At 36.1% G+C, this 12,036-nt stretch overlaps 1 protein-coding gene across 3 annotated transcripts in view; it reads right to left on the minus strand.

The window, feature by feature from the left end:
• Nucleotides 1–12,036, minus strand: part of LOC6046831 — a 138,646-nt gene that overhangs the window by 36,504 nt on the left and 90,106 nt on the right. For all 3 annotated transcript variants that reach the window (XM_038262458.1, XM_038262457.1, XM_038262459.1), the window contains exons 5-7: nt 11,592–11,712; nt 4,042–4,189; nt 3,417–3,874 (exon numbers count right to left, since the gene is read on the minus strand). In XM_038262458.1, coding sequence (XP_038118386.1) covers nt 3,417–3,874; nt 4,042–4,189; nt 11,592–11,712 — 727 coding nt within the window. The remainder of the gene's footprint in view (nt 1–3,416; nt 3,875–4,041; nt 4,190–11,591; nt 11,713–12,036) is intronic.

The raw sequence follows: 12,036 nt of genomic DNA on the forward strand, positions 1-12,036 counted from the left end.
GCCATTTCTCTTAACTAGTTTTACAAGTCTCCATTTGATATTGCGGGCAGGTCATACAAAATGAGTATAAAAATATTCAAAAATCAATATCTAGTATTTAATGTTTTTTTTATTTATTTGGCGTTTTACCCAAGGGTTCTTATTGCTTCAAAACGACTCATTCATTCGTGACAGAGCGTCCAATTTTCCGGGGTTACAGAATTCCCGGGAAACGGGAATTTTTTAACAAAGTTCCCGGGAAATTTTAAATTTTTCGAAAATTGTTCTGATCTTGGTTCTGATTAATATTCTTCAACAAAATTGTATAAAATAGCAACAAATATGATCAAAACTAGTGCGAGGGCAATTAATGCCTTAATCGCTCGCAGAAAAAAAAAAACTCAAGAAAATACATAAATATTCTAAATTTATAGACTGTCTTGCAATTCGTACGAAACACTATAAATAATCATTAATATTTTTTGTGCAGTATTTTTTTTCTAATCACAGTGTTTGGACAGCGAGTAAAATTAATCAATGCTCAAACCATAAAATTTCTATTAATTATGGCACTGTGAATAGTTTGAAAGAACATGATAAAGAATAATATTGAGACGACGTTGAAATAAAAAAAATCATGAAGAAAATATGGATTTGTTGGCAAATCTTTTTGCCATAACAAATCTTATTTGTTTGAGCTCATGAATAAATAGATAAGCATTGAATTCATCTAAAAAACTGCCTTTTTACTAGAAATATTTTTTTTTCTAGAATCACAACTCGAAGTTTTTAAATTTTTGGCCTAAATTTTGAAATATGCTGGAATTTTTTGGACACCTTCTATATAATACGAAGTAGTTTTTTAATGATTCAGATAAATAGCTTCGGCTAAAAGAATTATCACAGAAATAAAAGTAGCTTACGCACTTTTAAACAAATTAACCAAATTCTTCTTGCACAGCCCCCTTTGAGACATCAAATGATTTTTTTTTAATTTTCATCCAATTTGGCCATGGTAAACAAAATCGTGAAAAAAACTTAATTTTGATCTTGGCAAAAAGAGGTACTTTATTTTCAGATGATATAACAACAATTTTCGTTTAAAAAAAAACTACCCAGATTTATGAAAATTAATTTTCATTCCAAAATATCGTAACTATTGTTGCTTAACGAATAAACAAGATCCCAGTTGTGAAAAAAAAATTTCAGACGAACTGATTGAATTGAATAAAATAAAATTTAGTTTTTTCATAATTATTTTTTGTAAATAAAAAATGTGCCAAGAAGTTAGGAAAATGTATACTTCCACTTGAATTTCGGGCATTCCGGGAAATTTACAAATTTCCCGGGAAACGGGAAATATTTTTTTCCGGGAAATCCCTGGAATTCTTGGGGATTTTTTTCCCGGGACGGGAAATTGGACCCTCTAATTCGTGACCGCTAGTTGATAGCGGCAAAAAACTGCTCTGACCGTTTCCTACATTTTTTCGCTTCCACACCATTCGTTATAGAATACTCTCTTTTTGCTCTTCCTCTCACTTTAATCAGGTAGTATATAGTGAATGGTTCAGAGAGACCGATTGCGTTATGTCACTCAGTCGTTGAGTCGAAGTACTTTGCGATCAGCTTTGTTTTACTCACTTATTAAACTGCTTAAAAACTATGTTATTAAAAATGTTTATTTTGTTGATAACACGACATCAAAGACACATTTACAAGCAATTTCCATCATGCCAAATACAAATTTACGGCAAACTGTGGAGGAGCAGTCCAAAAGAGCGCCGAGCTGGTAAGTTGTTAGATTATCTCCTCTCTGAATGTATTCGTGTGTGACTCGGGTCGGCGGACGAAGTGGGCAAAGAAATTCACGAAGTATTAGTGTCGCTGGGAGAAGCGTTTGAGCAAGTCGCCAAAGATTCATTCGGCGATGAGCGAGTGATTTCAGATCTTTGAACCAAAAATCACTACCCTTGGTTTTACCGTTAAAAAATGAATTCCCAAACTAGGTATTTTTTGATATGTTGATATGGTGGAGGAGGATTAGAGGGGGTTTATTTAAAAAAAATGTAAGTCAATATGATCGTTTTTTTTGTATTTATACATCTATGTTTTTGAAGTCAGATTTTTCTTAGGATAGATTGAAAAAGGATAGAAACTTTGCAAACATATTTAAGAAGCAAGACTTTTTCATTTTTAGAAACTATTTAAATTTGAAAGAATGTGAAAGTAAGTAAAGTAAATCTTTCCCTGTTCCTGAGGGGAACACCCTTGAAGAGTATCGGGGCCGGCATTTACAAAGCGGATTCAGTGGCATTTTCATTCTCAACTTAATGTTAACATGTTAAGGTTAATGTTAACATTCCATAGGTCGCCTCCCTAAGGTGTCGTGATAAGGTCCAGTTTGTGACGATACACTACCTTCCCTTTACTAAGCAATCGATTCCAGAAGGGAAAAGATCACCAGTTGTGTTGGTCCGAGCCGGGATTTTAACCCCGATCTACCGCTTACGAGGCGGAAGCGTCACCACTGGGCTACGTGGCTCGGTCAATGTGAAAGTCTCTGAAATATTCCAAAGATTTTTATAAATAAAATAAAAAATTACAAAATATTTTAGAAGTAGTATTTTCAAAAAGAACCAGTAATATTTGACAGAATGGAAAAACTCACAACAATATTTTGACAGTCAAGAATAGGTTGTATTTAAAAATAAAAATAAATTTCCAAATTATTTTAGAAGTCGAGCTTTCCTGTATGTGGAAGACCACAGGAAAACCAAAATCTGATTTTCCAAGGGCGCGGGAATACCTAAGAATACCAAGTTTTGGTATTCAAGCAATGTTCAAAAATCCAGAAGACTTCAACTTGGTATCGAAATGGTTTTATTTTGTGGTATTATTTTACCCTTGGAATAACATGGTTTGGTGTTGTTGTGCCCTTCCACATACAAGACTTTGGTATGATTTTATGGTATTTTACCATCTATTACTGGGCAACCAAGGGCACATTTTGATCCCTGTTATTTGTCCAAGTAATACCAAAATTTGGTATTCTCGTGTTATTTACCCCTTCTCGGGATTCTTGCAATCCAAGTAGTTTTAAAATTCATAATATATGGAATTGACATTAAGCTTCATGAGTCTCTTCCAGTTTTGCATTTCCGAGAACATAACTGATGTTGTGAAAGCATCTGAACAATCTCTTTATTGGATTAGTTCTCGAAACTAGCAATTCCATGAAGAGCTTTCTAAACAAACTCGGCCCTCGTACGAGAACCAGTGCGCCCAATATGACATTAGTTTTTTTCTCCCTGCGGGCCATTCTGCATCTAATAACGTCCATCACCGGACACAGGGCACGTCCCCGCTCCCCGGATGACACCAGCCAGAACCAACCAACCAATCATCCGGAGGGCCCAGCCGCACAGAACAAATATTACCTTGTTGACATCCGTCAGCTCGATGATGCCGTGCTCGCCGAAGGACTTGATGCCCCCGTTGCTGCTGTCCACGCTGCTGCTGTGCCGGTGCAGAGACGTCAGCTTGAGGGACTTTGGGGACAGCCGGAGCCGCAAGGACCGGGGAATGGTACTGTTATTGACACTTCCGGTGGTGGTGGTTCCGGTGTTGGCCACGGCGGTGTTGGCCGTACTGGTCGGCGTTGTCGCCGGATTCGTGGCCGTGCTGCAGCTGCTGTTGCTCGGCGAGTCCACCGTGATCGGGGGTGACTTTGGACCAAATCCAGCCGGGGTCGGGTCCTGCGCCGTGCACGAGTTGACGGTGGCCGTCTCCAGGACGGATGCCTTTGCCGTCGAGTCCGGGCAGATCTTATGAATTAATCTTATACCTAATCTCACAGTCGACCGGCGTTGGACCCGCTCGTCCAGGGCGGCCTCGGCTGGTGGAACCGGAAAGGAGAGAAAGAAAGTATCGTTAAGGTGGTTCATGGTCGACGCGCACGGCACAGGTTATCACCGTGGGTAGCGTTAGACTGGTTCTGTTTACTGTTTTTATTTAGCAGAACATTTTTAAAATTTGAACCAGTCTAGTCTTCTTAGAACTTACCCGTGTAAACCCGCACGTCGTAGCTGGTCCCGATGGGCGCCCCGGTGTACCGTTTGGCCGGCAGCAGCTGCACACTCGGCGGGGCCAGCGTGCCGATCTCCAGCGCGAAAGGAACTGCATTTTTGCCCAGTCTATCCAGTAAAGCTTCCTGTGGTGGGTTCAAGGAGAAAAATGGAAAAAGGAGGAGGAAAAAAAAGTTAATTTTGCTAGCGTTTCTGCAATTTGTCGCGTTTTCCTACAGAGTGAGATGCATTACCGAGGTGCACCTCGCATCGTGGGTGGAGGTGTGGTCGTGGTAAGGTAATAAATCTGTGGTGGGCTGTGGATATTAATTGAATTTATAATGGTGCGCCGGAAGGAACAAGAAGCGATTAATACCTTTAGAACGTGGTTTGGAACGGAGGTCGCAGTAGTGTTGTTTTTCTTGTGAATTCTTTTGTTTTGTTGAATATTTTTAGGTTTAGCGATACATTTTTTTATTTAACTTTTATGGAGTTTGCAAATCTCACAATTTATCGTTAGGCCGTCAGTTATCTTCAAAATTGCTGTACTAGATGTTGAACAAGAACAACAAATTTTGCTTGAGATTTCGGTCGTACGATTTTCGTTGCAATTTTTAATCTGGCTCAAACTTTTTTGTGTTGTTTTAGAATTGTAATAGGGTATTTGTCCTTATTTTGGGCCTACAAAGCCTTTTAATTTGCTGTATTCTCTTGCTTATATTACATGAATAAGTTGGTTTTTTGATGCTAACGCTCGTACTTAATCTAAAAATACCTCGCTAATAATAGCCTGGGCGACTGATAGAATTTATCCAATAAGAGATGAGAAGAATTGAAAGCTTTCCCATTAGAAATGGAAACACACGAAGAATTCGAACAACAATGCAAACGGTCGTTACCACTCGCCTAGGGTGGCTCCTTTGACCATTCACCTTCCCAAAAACCGTCCAACTCCAAGCGAAACTTACTTGAGGACACCGTAGAGATTTTCCCTTAATACTCTGAAAAAAGTGGAGCATCAACACTTCCCGTTTTCCAAATCCCCTATCCTTGTCCCTGGTGCGCAGTGGAGATGGGAGCAGCCGGCAATGGACGGCTGCCATGGTGGGGAAAATCTGGTTCAGGTGGAATTGGTTCTATTCCCAATTATCGATTCCTAGGCAACTTACGCTTAGACAATCATCACATCCTAAGGCGAAAATCCACGTCTGCAATTCGCTAAAATCACTGTCTCCTAGCGAAGCGAAGCTAATGCTCGTATTTAATCACATTTTACTACTAATACTTAATATAGCTGTATAAGCCCGAAAGCCTAAAACATATTTTGTCCCTATTTGGGTCTATTGCTATGACCTCCTTTGTGCCTATTTTCGACCAACCTCCTGATTGGTTGAAATCTCGAAGCAAATAGTGAAATTGTTGACGTACGGTTCAGCATCAGCTCGTGCAGTACAACCACAAACATGCTAAATCACGATAACGGACGATAGGGCCGTTGCAAAAAAAAAATCAAATTTTGTGTCACCTCCCCTTTAAAATTGGTCCGAAAAAATAGGGTGCAAAAACATTGTTAACAATGCAAAAACAAACTTAAAAAATTCTAATGAAATTAGAAGTCTAATTGACTGAAAACAATTTGAAATGATTTTTTGTGCATTTTAAATTATATTTAGCATGTCTGGGAATTTGGTTTTAAAGTAGTGCAAAACAGTTTTTTTCCGGCGAAAAAAAATCGTCAATACTTTAGATATTTTGAAAAGTAATAAGGCCGTTGCAAATCTTTTGTGAAGTTTATGTCCCTCGACTCTCGGGGAGGGTTCGGCAAAAAAATAAAAAAAGTATTAAAAATTGAAATAACGACATTTTCAACATTGTAATGAAAAAAATTCTTTAAAATGCATTATACACCTGTCCAGTTGTTTTGCCATCATTAGCTTTCAAAATATCTAAGTATTGACGAAAATTTTATTTTTTGCGAAAAATAAATTTCTTGTGGTGCTGTGAATTGGAATTTCATAAAAATTCAAAACATTTCTTAAGCTTGAGCTTGCTTAATATGATTATCAATGCAGAAAAATGCATTTTAGATTTCAGTTGATTAGACTTCCATTTTCATGGACATTTTGAAGTTTTTCGGAAAAATATTTTTTTCTGAAGCCTGATTTTGCAGACCAATTTTGTTTCATTAAAATGTTAATACCATGGCTTGTGATTTCAATTTAGATTTTTTTGCCCCTTCTCCCACTCGACCTTGGCCAGAGCCGAGGGACATAAACTTCAAAAAATAGATTTCGGTCATTCGATTTTTTTTTGTATTTTTTAATCCGACTGAAACTTTTTTGGTGCCTTCGGTATGCCCAAACAAGCCATTTTGCATCATTAGTTTTTCCATATAATTTTCCATACAAATTTGGCGGCTGTCCATACAAAAATGATGTATGAAAATTCAAAAATCTGTATCTTTTGAAGGAATTTTTTGATCGATTTGTTTTCAAAAGGACTAAAAATTCAATATTACGCCCTTTTAAAATGTTAGTCTTTGTATTGCAATATCTCAGCAACTAAAAGTCGTATCAACAAAGTCCAAATAAGCAAAATATAGAGAATTTTCTCAGCTTTTCAAAAATATTTTTGTCAAAAGTGGGCAAACATGTGCACTAATTTAAAAAAATGAAAAACTTCGACTATTTTCAAAAAAGTCACCTAAATATGGATTTAACTTGAAAACGGTGCACTTAATTAAAATTTCAGTAAAGTACTTTTTGATTTCAAATTTGATTTCACATCGAAAAATAAAGTTGAAGTTTGCGACCAAAATTTTGATTTTTTGAAAAAATCAGTATTGATTAAAAAATTTATAACTCGGTCAATGATTTATTGCACAACCTGAAAATTTCTGAAAAGTTCGCATTTTATGTCTTCTAAAACATATCAAAAAATAAAAAAATTAAAAATAGTTTTTTTTTCAAATCAAGTTTAAGTGATAAAAAGTTAAAACAGCAAATTTTTTTTACCGTGTATTATTTTTTTCCAGTGTAGTCCGTATCCATACCTACAACTTTGCCGAAGACACCAAATCGATCAAAAAATTCCTTCAAAAGATACAGATTTTTGAATTTTCATACATCATTTTTGTATGGACAGCCGCCAAATTTGTATGGAAAATTATATGAACAAACAAATGATGCAAAATGGCTTCTTTGGGCATACCGAAGGCACCAAAACAGTTTCAGTCGGATTAAAAAATACAAAAATTAAAATTGAAGCAAAAAGACCGATTCCGTAGAGAATTGCTCTATATTTCATGATTATATGATAAGTAAACACAATTTTTTTTTAAATTCTTATTTGCATTATGGGGTCATATGGGTATCAAACTAAGCAACATTTTGTATGCTCTTATACTTTTAATAAAGTTTTTTTTGTAAAATTTACGAATTTACACAAAATTTCGATTTATATTAGAATTGCTCAAATTTTCAAAATTTGCCAAATGGTATTCAACGAAGCAAAATTTTGTATGCTTTTTATTTTTATCAAAGTTTTTTTTTAGAAAATACTAAAATTTTCACAAAATGCAATTGTTTTAATGATTAGCAATATAAATATGAACTTTTAATCAGACATGCATTTGAACGAACTGTACTTGCACTTCCCGTTCTTATACGCACATCTAGGAGGCACAGAACATGGTGTTTTTACCACATTACGAGAACGCGTGCCGAACTCTTAGCGGCTCTTTGAAGAATTGTACATGTTTTTTTTAATTTTCTACTATTTTTCACCAATATTTTGAGTTAGGTCAGTTCTTTTCACGAAATGATGTAGCGCTGAAGCTCAAACTGAGATTTTCAACATTTTTTTTTTCAAATATTAAATTGAAACTCACCTTAAACAACAATGAAATTTATATATTTGCTTGTAAAGGGCACGATTAGTTGTTTCCTAACATGGAAATCCAACAGGTTTAAAAGTCCGAAGAATATGCAAAAAACGGGTTTCCGTTAAAATGGTCATCAAACATCCCAATTTCTTAGCTTAGCCCACTTGGCAGCTATTCCGGATAGTTTCTATTTGTTTCACACAATAATAACTGTTGAAAATTTCACTGCACGGTTTACTTTAGCCTTATTTTCCTCATTTTTCCATTACACAAAGTTGAATCCAGAAAAAAACCATAGACATTTGCACGTACAGTTAAAGTTCTGACACAGAGCCTGCGCGCGTACTTTGATTAAAAACACGGTGTTTTTAAATCTTAGAAGAACAAGAGCAGCACCCGTGCCGTGCCGATGCACCTCTGCTTTTAATGTTTTAAAGTTTTGTTAGCCCAGTTAAACAGCAGACAAACGTCAAACAACCAAAACAAACCGAAATGACCGAGGGGTTAATGGTTGCAAATGTTTTATAAATAAAAGATTTTTATTTCAAACTTTTTTTTTATTTCAAGGCAGAATTAAAGAAATATGAAAAGTTAGCATTGTAAATAAATTTGAGTAATTTTTATTTTTTTTTGTTTCATCAGTAAAATATTATGCATCGGTGGTTCCCTCGTAATTTTTCTTTCAGCCCAGAGTAGCATTCGGTGACTGGGCTACGTTTTCAGCCCAGTTTCGGAGAAAGAATCTAACAAATTATGAATATTTAAATAACTTCGAAAAATACGGTAGTTTGTGAATATTAAATAAATTTTTTTTTTACAAATTACTGCAAGGGGAAAACCACTCTGCTCATTGCCCTCGAGTAGGCTGTGCCCTAAAGTTGCCCAAACGTGCCCGAAGGTGCCCGAGTGAGCCCTGAAGCCAAGAAAAAACTGGTCGGTGCTTAGCAACCGTGTTACTTTGTTTGTTTATATAGTTTGAACAAATCTGTCAGTGTTGATTTTTTGGTTTTGCTTAGATGAAATTAATTTTCATCTTTGATTCGCTGGAATTATTCTAATGTTGCAAATTTTGCTCACTTCTTTTTGGTAAGAAGCATTTTGTAAGCTATAGAATGTCATTTGATCAGATACTTTGCTATTCCAGGAAAAAAAAATAAACAAACCACTAAGAAGTGGTCCCGCCCAGCAAATTCTGTTAATGAATATTTCAGCGATGATCCGAAGCTGGTTCCAGAACTAAACAATTCATAGACGAACGTGACTGAATAGCGTGTGTTTCGACAAAATCACCATCAGTTCAATAAAATTTAACGAAAAATAAAAAAATGTTTTTATTACGAGAGAAGCGGTATACGCATTTCGGAAGGAACCGGTCAACAAAAATTTCAAATGGGCAGCAGCGGCAGCGAAAGCAAGCCAGAGAGGGTGAAGAAAAGCCCAAAGAAATCGCTCCCTCTTTTATGTTCTGCTGTTCCTAGAGCATTATAACAAGAACATGGAATAAGTTTTACTTGAAACAACGGGTTGATTTTTCACCATTTTGTAATTGCCAAATGATAAAATATTGCAATCAGCGGGGTTACCTTGGCGGTTACATCTATTTCAACAATAATCACATTGAGAGCATTCAAATGGACATAAATTTTTTTTAAATTTGTTGTCGATATGTGATCATTTTCTTGACTATGAAACGATTGATCCATACAAACTAATTTCTACACCTTAAACCTCTTTAGAACATAGTTTTTATTTTATTTTGTTCAATTGAAATACATTATAAATAACACATCGATAAATTGAAGCCTTTTCCAAAGCCAGATTTGATTACATATTTTGAAATTTTGCTTCAATTGAATTCATCCTTAGGAAAGAGTTTATCTTTCGACATCTAGAAAACAAAAGTGGGTTTAATATCTATAAAGTTATGGTTAAGAAACTACTTTCCAACTTACTTGAAAAAAAATTGTGTCTATGGCTGGCCTATAAACCGAATGAATATTATAATAATAGTAATAGTAATTTTATTTGGCAACGATATCCTGTTAGTTAGATTTTTTATCAGGGCAAGGACGGAAACTGTTTAGAGTATTAAGTTGGGAGAATGATTTCACGATAAAACTTCTTATTGGTTACAAATCAGTTTATTTGATTGCATTTTTGCAATCAGAATCAATTCTTCGTAGCACTTAAAATGACAGAGAAAGAAACTTGATTACTTTGATATTTTGAAAAAAAAAATCAATTGTCAAAGTCAGAGTGAAAGGTGCCCGAGCTTGTGCCTGAAGGTGCCTGAGGGTGCCCGAAGGTGCCCGAGAACGTGCCCGATGGTGCCCAGGGCTCTTTGATTAGAGTGGTTTTCCCCTTGAATTACTGTATTTGTAAAATTCATCAAAAAAACTTCAATATATTGATAAAGCATGCAAAAAATTGCTTATTTTTTAAAATGTGTATTTTGGAAGTAGTACAGTATTTTGTGAAAATTTTAGTATCAAAAAATATATTCATAGTGATAGCATTACCTAAATATTAAACAGGTCAATTTTTAAAAGATTTTAAAAATGTGTTTTCGTCCATTAACGTCGATCAGATTATTGTCGATAGAATTCTCAAAATGTCGATAACGATTTGATTATAATTATCTAGAGCAGCGATTCTCAACGGGGTACTTGATTTACATGATTGGGGTACCAGTCTAGAAGAAGGTTGAGAATCGCTGATCTAAAGTGATATTTCTTTTTCAGTTTCATGAACTTCGGAAAATGGTTCAAATTATTTACAACTTTTTTTAAGGCTCCGAATAAATCCACAATGTTGTTTTAAGAATACAGATTTTACAGGATGATACATTTTAAAAATTTACGTTTATTGTTAAAATGTACAATTTTAAATTTTCTACACAAACTTTGAAAATATTAGTAACATTTCAATAACGTTTTCCTCGTTTTGTGATCGATCAGCTCAAATTTTGCCCCCTTTCCTTATTTGAAACAAAACCAAACTGATTTACAACTTTTCAACTTTCCCGATGAGGCCCTGAACACGATGCCAGAGTGGTGGCGCCGTCTGTTCCGCACGATGCGCTAAAAACTTTTCTCAAAAACACACACAATATGTTTACTTTTGAACATGAACATAAGCTCCCGCCAACGAGAGGCCAAGGATATTAGCTCCCGAGGGCGTAATTTCATCCAACATTCAAGGATTCGCTGTACCGTTTGCCCGCGCGCGTGGTTTCAAAAGTGTGGTTATGTACTGCAAGCTAAAGAGGGAGGAAAAAAATGTAAGTAAAATTGGTACAAGGATGCCCCACGGCGGAAGGGATAAAGTGGAAAAGTTTCGTGCCTTTTTGGAGCGGTTTCAGAAGGGTTGCCAGTAATTCTTGAACCTGTCTGAATCAATCATTCCACGTGGTGGGGACCACCGCGACCTTGAGGTAATGTTTTGTGTTTCTTCAAGGGAAATTGGGAATCAATTGCCGGTGTTTACCAACCAATTCGGAACTACAGTTGAAGCCTGGTTATTTGAATCTTTTTTGACACCATCAACATGGCAACCCTGTCGTGTAGTTTGTTTTGTCGTTTGGTGGAAGTGTCTTTGCGATCGAAGTAAAACGTGACAAAATTTACCCTTGTCAATTTATCAGACGTTTACTCTCTAAATCTTACCTGTAAGGGGGTTAGCACCTCCGGTTCCGTACCCACGATTCGAGGCCAAATTTGTTGTAAGGCGATGATGGCTTCATTGCAAAACTTAAGACCCATGACCTCCTCGTCCTCACGGCCATAGCTGAAAGTAAAATTAAAATTGGAACTCATATGAGAACATCAAACAAAATCAGTTTTAATTGATTTAGTGGGATTTTGGTCCAGGCTCTCACTCCAACGTGAAAGGCTCCCACTTCCGGTATAAACAGAGATATTTATAGCCGCAGCAATGAAAAAGTTTGCCCGGGAAAAGCCAATAAACGGAAGCGCTACAGAAGGCGCCAACTTGCAGTTGATAATCGCCAACTTGGTCCTGGGGCTGCGAGCAAAAGTTACAGTCATGGTGTTCTAGGATGACCAGGGAAATCGACCATTTCAGCGAAATTCTTGTTGAAAAATTCAAAAT

This window comes from Culex quinquefasciatus, chromosome 3 (genome assembly GCF_015732765.1).
Source record: "Culex quinquefasciatus strain JHB chromosome 3, VPISU_Cqui_1.0_pri_paternal, whole genome shotgun sequence".
In the NCBI taxonomy this organism is placed as follows: domain Eukaryota; kingdom Metazoa; phylum Arthropoda; class Insecta; order Diptera; family Culicidae; genus Culex; species Culex quinquefasciatus.